Here is an 8,902-nt window from a genome sequence, read left to right as displayed (position 1 = left end):
CATGCACAAATAAAGAGACACGTCACATGCGTGCAATACTGTACATTTCCAACCAAGCTAACCATGAATGGACTATGTGTGTCATCCCAAAGGCATCAGAAAAAGTTATACTCCAGGAATTTAATTAAGTCCGATCACTGGCAGAGGCTGAAGGTTGATCATACCATGGTACGGCCCACTTGGAACCCTTCGGGAATGAGATCCACCTGATGCAAGTACCGTCTGATAGCCTCCTTGCCGGCCTGGTTGGTACCCTCTGGTAACAGCACATGGAAGTGTTGAACAAAGTCCTGGAGGGCATAACACAGAGACATAACACAGTCAATCTTTTTTTTGGATTCCGTACACACGAAACAAGTCATTCACTTTTTGAAGTGTCCAGGAAGTGACATTTCTCATTAAGGCTTTAAAACTGGGGAGATTTCCAAACACTAACATCACTGTGAAGGCATTCCTTATTGAAGTCTCCATCAATGCAGTCTACTGGGGGTGGACAGTCTGGGAGGCAGATGCTGTTGTGTATGCAATTATTCCTGGCCACTTTTATTGCAGACTATAGAGAGCCTCTGTGAAGTTAGCTAACTACACCAGCTTCATATCTTACACGAATTAGTGGAGTCGAAAACACTCAAGTTTCATAAAAGGAGAGCTTAGAAGGTTAGTTCATCCAGAAATGAAAATTCTGTCATCTGTTGTTCCAAACCAGTAAGACCTTTGTTCATCTTTGGAACACAAATTAAGATATTTTTAATGAAATCCGAGAGCTTTCTGACCCTCCATAGACAGCAAGGGTCCTTCCACGTTCAAGGCCCAGAAAGGTACCAAGAACATCGACAAAATAGTCCATGTGATCAGTGGTTCATAATTTACTCACGCCTTTGTCATCAACATGTTCATGTCTTTCTTTCTTCATTCGTAAAGAAATTATGTTTATTGAGGCAAAGACTTCAGGATTTTTCTCAGAGTTTGAACTTCAAAAATCGAGTTTAAATGCAGCTTCAAAGGGCTCTAAACGATCCCAGCCAAGGAAGAAGGGTCTTATTTAGCAAAACGATTGGTTATTTTCTAAAGTTAGAGGAGAAAATGAGATTGGAACTGTCATGAACCGGAATACACAGAGTTCACGCAGAGCTAGACAAGACGAGCATTTGAGCTTAAAAAGTATATAAATTGTACATTTTTATTTGGAAATTAACCAATTGTAATACTAGACAAGACCCTTCTTCCTCAGCTGGGATCGTTTAGAGCCCTTTGAAGCTGTGCTAAAACTGTATTTTGGAAGTTCAAACTCGCGGGCGCAGGCACCATAAAAGTTCACTATATGGAGAACATTCCTGAAATGTTTTTTTTTATCACAAAACAATTTCTTCACGACTGAAGAAAGAAAGACATAAACAACTTGGATGACAAGGAGGTAAATAAATTATCAGTAAATTTTTGTTCTGGAAGTGAACTTCTCCTTTAGGAATCCATGTATTTTTGTATCCATTCCTTTTTTCTTTTTTCAACCACATATGAAGTAATGGACGCAAAAGTACACATACTCCTCAATTTCCACATTCAAATAAAGGCCGTTTTACACGGTACTTAACATAAGCAAAAGTAATAGTGAGGCTTGCCTTAGAAAACACTATTAATTATTGAAAAGAGAGCTGACTATTTGTTTGAGCTATAAGTCAATAGGGACTCACAGTGCAAAAACCAATCCTTTTGTATCATCTACATGCCTGGGCTGAATTCATAGAAAGCGGCCAAAACAACAGAATCATCCCCAGACAGACACACCCAGGAAAGGAAGTGAATAACTGGAAACACTGATCTCAGCTTTGGAAGATGATGATAGAATCAGAAATTGCACCAATCCATGAACATTATCAGTCAAAAGTTTTTGAACAGAAGTCTCTTCTGCTTACCAAGCCTGCATTTATTTGATCCAAAACACAGCAAAAGCAGTAATATTGTAAAATATTTTTACTATTTAAAATAACTGCTTTCTATTTGAATATATTTTAAAATGTAATTTATTCCTGTGATCAAAGCTACATTTTCAGCATCATTACTTCAGTCTTCAGTGTCACATGATCCTTCAGAAATCATTCTAATATGCTGATTTGCTGTTCAAGAAACATTTATATTATTATTATTATTATTATTATTATTATGAATATTTAAAACATTTATTTCAGGATTCTTTGATGAACAAAAAGATCAGGATCAGCATTTATCTGAAATTAAAAGTTTTTGTAACATTATACACTATACCGTTCAAAAGCTTACAGTACATATAATATAAGATCAAAAGTGATTATAAAGAGATTTATGATGTTACAAAAGATTTGTATTTCAGACAAATGCTGTTTTTCTGAACTCTCCATATTCATCAAAAAAAATCTACTCAGCTGTTTTCAACAAAAACAATAATACTACTAATAAATGTTTTTTGAGCAGCAAATCAGAATATTAGAATGATTTCTGAAGGATCATGTGACTTTAGTAATGATGCTAAAAATGTAACTTTGAAATCACAGGAATAAATTATATTTTAAAATATTTTTGAATGAAAAAAAGTTATTTTAAATGGTACAAATATTTCAACATTCAACATTTTACAGTTTTTCTCTCAAATAAATGAAGGCTTAGTGAGCAGAAGAGACTTCTTTAGAAAAACATTACGGTTCAAAAACTTTTCAGTGGTAGTGTACGCTATCATTCAATAGTTTGGGGTCAGTAGGACCAATACGTTTAAAAATCAACACTTTTTTAAGCAAGGATGCATTAAATTGATCAAAAGAGACAGTAAGGACATTTACAGAAACCTGAAAAATGTATCACTGTTTCCACAAAACCTATTTACTACACTATTGAGCACCAAATCAGCATATTGGAATAATTTCAAAAGCTCATGTCACACTGACAACTGGAGTAATGATGCTGAAAATTCAGTTTTGCATCACATGAATATATTACATTTTAAAATATATTAAAATAGAAAACAGTTTTTTAAATTGTAATATTATTTCACTAACCTACTCTTTTGACTGTATTTTTAATCAAGCATAAAGATGCTTCTTTCAAAAACATTTTTTGAACAAAACTTTATTGTGTGTGCATCCGTCTCACCTGAAAAGTGTACTTGGTACTGTAACCAGATTGTCGGATTCGCACGGTTTCCAGCATGCCTGTGTAACGAAGCTGTCTCAGCACCAGGGCATCATTAAAACGCAGAGGAAGCTAAAAAGAAGCAGGGATTTATGTCAATCAGTAAACACAGAAATGTATATAATCAGTACAGTATGAGTAAAATATATACAAAACATTCACATGGAGTCACACACCTTCTCTGCATTTGATCGTATGCACTTCACAAAGTACGGCTCCGACTGACCAAGCGTCTCCATCAGTTTGTTGAGAGAGGCCTTAAATGAAATAAAATAGCAGAAATAAATTAATAAATAAACAAGATTTCAAACCAAAAATTATTCAGACACCAGATAACTTTTTTTTATTACTAGTGGCTGCAGGACACTATAGTTTATTTATGTAAGTGAGGATAGCAAAATAAACTAAACTGTGACATATTATACCCAAAAATTCTTCATACAGTGGACTACCAGTAAAACTGATACAAATTTGACCAAAAATTAGATTTGACACTTTGACCTGACTTTCTATCAAAGTTATCTGACATTATCAAGATGAATTTGTTCTGACATATTTTTTTCCGTTTTCTAAACTATAGCGAATAAACTGATAATGTGAGAAGGTTGAAGGTGTCTGAATAAATTTTGGTTTGACTGTACATGGCAAACACAACCAGTATGTTGTCTGCATTATTCTAACTGGCTGAATAACACATTGAGCTACAGTGCTCATGAAGGCAGCACAAGTTTAAATATGGCTTGCAACATTTCTCTGGTTTCTTCTTAGTCATAATCTTACAAAACCTGTGTCAAGAACATTTCACACCAAAAGACAACTGAAAACGATATTCTGAATGAAAACAACAATGTCTACTTGAATTTTTCTATTTTAGAAAAATAATATTTTAAATATCAGTGTAATATGGCACACATATGCCATTCCAAAATGTACACTGGCGTTCAAAAGTTTGGGATAAGTAGGATTTTTTATGTTTTTTAAAAGACGTTTCTTCTGCTCATCAAGACTGCATTTTTTTGTTAAAAAATTTAAATTTTAAACAATGGGTTCCTTTTTTAATAAACTTTCAAATATCATATATTTCTGATATTAGATGTATTATTAATGTTGGAAACAGTTGTGCTGCTTTTTTATTTGAACCAGTGATATTTTTTTCAGGATTCTTTGATGAATAAAAAGTAAAAAATTCTAATATGCTGATTTATTATCGAAGTTGGAAATGGTTGTGCTGCTTAATATTTTTTGGAACCTGTGATAATTTTTTTCAAGATTCTTTAAAAAGTTAAAAAGAACAGCATTTATTCACAATATAAATATTTTCTAACAATATACACTACCGGTCAAAATTTGGGGTCAGTAAATAAATTTTCTTCTTCTTTTTTTTATATTTATTTATTTTATTTTTTATTTTTTTTAAGAAATTAATACTTTTATTCACCAAGCGTGTGTAAAATTGATTAAAAAAAAAAGTTAGAAAATATTTATATTTTGAATAAATGCTGTTCTTTTGAGCTTTTTATTCATCAAAGAATCCTGAAAAAATATCACAATTTCTAAATAAATACTTTGCAGGGCAACTGTTGCAATATACAATCCAATACAGATAATTCTAATAATAAATCAGTATATTAGAATGATTTCTGAAGGATCATGTGACACTTAAGACTAAAGTAACGGCTGATGAAAATTCAGCTTTGCATCACAGGAATAAATTACATTTTAAAGTATATTACAATAGAAACCATTATTTTATATTGTAATAACATTTCACAGTATTACAGTTTTTTTCTATATTTTTGATTAAATAAATGCAGCACTGATGAGCATAAGAGACTTTCTTTAAAAACATTACAACTCTTACTGACCCCAAACTTTTGACCGGTAGTGTAAGTCTTGACTTTTGTTCAACTTTTATATTAAAACATTCTTGCTAAATACAAGTTTTAATTTCTTTAAAAAAAAAAAATGTTTGAAAGGTGGTGTATATTGTTACAAAAATGTATATTCTGAATAAATGCTGTTCTTTTTAACTTTTTATTCATCAAAGAATATTAAGCACCATATCCATTTGCAACATTGATAATAAATCAGCATATTTCGAAGGACTTCTGAAGGATCACGTGACACTGAAAACTAAGAGTAATGATACTGAAAATGTAGCTTTGTATCATAGAAATAAATTACATTTTAAAGTATATAAAAACAAAAAAAACGTTTTTTAAAACTGCAATAATATTTCACAAAATGAATGTTTTTTTCTGTATTTTGCTATATTGATCAAATAAATACAGCCTTAATGAGAAGAAGAGACTTACTTAAAAAAAAAATATTGAATGGCAGTGTACATATAGCATCTCACATGCTACTGTTCAAGACTTTGGAACAACCTTTGTGTGTGTTTCCATGTCTGCATCACCCTATTCAGAGGGAATACAGCTATTTTGGTGGTCAGGAATTCACTCTCCCTTCCCAAAGTGAGAGCCGCACAGAACAGGATGTGGGAAGTGAGGTCATCCACACATTTGTGCAGGCCTGCTGCCAGATGCCCCAGAACTACAGAGCGAGTGAATGTTTACAGCTCTCTGTCTCAATCTGAGACACTAGAGAGAAATGTAATTCTTAGCCAGTAGAGTGAAATGTCAAACAATGCTGCATTTTTAATGAACAACTAAATGCACTTTTATGTTAAATGCAATTGACATTTTTTTTTTTTTTTACATGTATTCATTTAGCAGATCCTACTGTCAAAAGCAGATTTCGTCATATTAATACTGCATTAAAAATCTAGATTTTATGATTTTTTCCTCTTGCCCCAGACTTTCAGTTTTAAACTATGATAATTTAAATGTTTTCAACTATGCTTATATAAACAAAGACATTCCAATTTTTTTTTAAGTATGCACAAAGTGTGAAAATTATAATTCTATGCATTTAAAATACTATATAGAAAATGCTAACTAACTAAGCTAGTCATCAACCATTTTATTCTATAAATGTTTAAAAAGGGTCACCATAAAATGAATGCTGACTTGAGAAATTCTGCTTATATTTATGGTGGTTTAGAAATAAAATTGCAAAAAGTACAGTTCTTCCATGATTCATATATATCCACTGTTGAAGTCAACTTTTTTAATGTCTAATTTAATTGAATTTAGTGACCACAATTGAGGAAAAACTTGTAAATGTAAAACCCACAACAAAACTGACAACTGTAATACACAGTAATATTCAGAGGATCAGCTAATTTAATTGACTGTAATGCTCATGAGATCAAGCTCTGGTAGGTAAGACATCCTGTCCAGATAAAAACACCCATATGACAAATTACTGCATCACATGATCGCAAATGTTATGAATCACAGACTTGTTTTTTTTTTAGTAAAACCAAAACAAAAGAGTTTGGGAATGACAGAGCAAATAAAAGTATTATTGTATCAAAGACAGACATGATGTCATTAATTTGGGCTTTTACTGCGGCTAATCAAACAGAGTTATACAGGGTGGAATTACACCACACTTACACAACAGCGATGATTCAGAGTACTCTTAAGAAAGAGAGCGAAATCTGACCTGGAACTGGGCACTGATACTTGGGGGTTTCTTTTTCTTGTGGAGGTGCAGCAGGGACTTTGTGATGCGGTCATGTAACGTCAGGTTACTCAGGTACTTCAGAGACTTCACATCTAGCAAGTGCTGCAGTAGCAGACAGAAATAGATCCAGTCAGTCAGGCACAAGCTTAGAGAGATCAATTAAAGGGATATTTTGCACAAAAATCCAAATTTGTTTAGCGTTTACAGAACCTCGTGTCATTATAAAACCATATGGACTTTCATTGATCACAAAAGGAGAAGTCAATTTTGTTTATGGCAATCACAGCTATAAAAATAAATAAAAGTATCTTTAAAATGTAACATAACATAGCATTAAAAAAAGACAAATTACTTGTATGGTACAAAATTCCAAGTATTCTAAAACCATGTGAGGAAATAAAACTAAAAATGTTATAGATCATGACAGACTTGTTATTGTGTAAACTCTTTAAAAGGATGAAGAAAGTACGTTATGGGATTCGTACCTTAGGAAGACTGGGCTTCATTTTATAGTTTTTATTTCTCCTGAAAAAAGCATATATAATATTGGTTATGCTATTGCAGTAGCCTCTTGTATTTGATTACATTACAACACAAGTTAAGAGCTCTGTGTAGCACAGATGTAGAATCTCACATAAGGATGCCATGGGCTCGCTCCAGGAGTTTACTGCTGGTGGAATTGACGAAGATGCCGTCCTCTTCATTGTAGGATACAGCGGAGGACAGACGGTTTTGTCTCCCAGCACGGCCATTCCATCCCTCTCTGAAAGGGACAGCAAAAATATAACTATCAAACACATACAACTTTCTCACATCTCTAACTCAGAGTCTATTCCTCAAACTGCAAAGAAGACTTCTAATGTTTGACTTCAATCATTCTGGATACTCTAATGATTGAAAAGGCTTCAAATACATTTTCTTTGATCAGACGTGGTTTTGGTTCTTTGCATGTATGAAGCAGGATAACGTAACAGTGTGTAACCCCTAGTTTCAAGGAGTTTACCAGTCAATGTACATCTAGGTTTTCTGCAGGTAAGAAAGCAAGTAGCTTAATTTAGTTGTTCACAAGTCCCTTGTTAGTCCTGAACAGTTAAACTGCCTGCTGTTCTTTAGAAAAATCCTTCAGGTCCCACAAATTCTTTGGTTTTACAGCATTTTTGTGGGTTTGAACCCTTTCCAACAATGACTATGATTTTGAGATCCATCTTTTCACACTGAGGACAACTGAGGGATTCATATGCAACTATTACAGAAGGTTCAAACTTTCACTGATGCTTCAGAAGGAAAACAATGCATTAAGACTTATGGGTGAAAACTTTTGAACAGAACGAATGTGTGTAAATTTTTCTTATTTTGCCTAAATATCATATTTTTTTCATTTAGTACTACCCTTCAGAAGCTACAGGAGATACTTACATGTTTCCCAGAAGACAAAATAAGTTAAATTTACCCTGATCTTCGAATTCAAAAAGTTTTCACCCCCAGCTTTTAATGCATCGGGTTTCCTTCTGGAGGTCCAGTGAGCGTTTGAACTTACTGCAATAGTTGCATATGAGTCCCTCAGTTGTCCTCAGTGTGAAAAGACGGATCTCAAAATCATGCAGTCATTGTTGAAAAGGGTTCAAATACACAAAATGTTAAAAAAAAACAAAGAATTTATGGAACCTGAAAGATTTTTCTGAAGAACAGCAGGCAGTTTAACTGTTCATGACAAACAAGGGACTCATAAACAACTATTCCTGAACAAAAAAAAAAAACAGCTGTGGATCATTCAGGTAACAACACAGTATTTAGAATCAAGTGAAAGACAGAGATGATTTTTTTTAAAACATCCTTTTCTAGGACTGGAATATTCATTTGACTAAACCACTATTTAATTTTAATGTGTAAAACCCCCTGGGAAAAATCTGTCAAATTACCCCAAAATTAAAAAAGGTGAGGGGGCTGACAGGAATTTTATGGCAATATTCTGTGTGTACAGGAGGTCAGTGGAGCATGTGGTCGTGGACTGTGGAGAGCAATTACCCATCAGCTTACTGCCTGTCCTCCAAATGAGCGAATAACTCCACTCTTACATCACACAGGAAGCAGCTGCTCTTTCCTGGTGTTTAATGGTCACTTTGTAACCCAAAAAGTGTGTGGGGTTGCAAAA

At 33.4% G+C, this 8,902-nt stretch overlaps 1 protein-coding gene across 1 annotated transcript in view; it reads right to left on the bottom strand.

Annotated features, from left to right (window-relative positions):
- myo9aa (myosin IXAa) overlaps positions 1 to 8,902 on the bottom strand; it is a 119,783-nt gene that overhangs the window by 12,906 nt on the left and 97,975 nt on the right. Inside the window, exons 17-22 of the mRNA XM_073836549.1 lie at positions 7,385 to 7,513; positions 7,236 to 7,275; positions 6,730 to 6,852; positions 3,336 to 3,416; positions 3,121 to 3,231; positions 165 to 290 (exon numbers count right to left, since the gene is read on the bottom strand). Of these exons, the coding sequence (XP_073692650.1) occupies positions 165 to 290; positions 3,121 to 3,231; positions 3,336 to 3,416; positions 6,730 to 6,852; positions 7,236 to 7,275; positions 7,385 to 7,513 (610 nt within the window). The remainder of the gene's footprint in view (positions 1 to 164; positions 291 to 3,120; positions 3,232 to 3,335; positions 3,417 to 6,729; positions 6,853 to 7,235; positions 7,276 to 7,384; positions 7,514 to 8,902) is intronic.

Source organism: Garra rufa, chromosome 3 (assembly GCF_049309525.1).
Source record: "Garra rufa chromosome 3, GarRuf1.0, whole genome shotgun sequence".
NCBI classification, from domain to species: Eukaryota; Metazoa; Chordata; class Actinopteri; order Cypriniformes; family Cyprinidae; genus Garra; species Garra rufa.
Note: the sequence above shows the minus strand (reverse complement) of the source record. Positions and strands in the feature narration are given on the sequence as shown.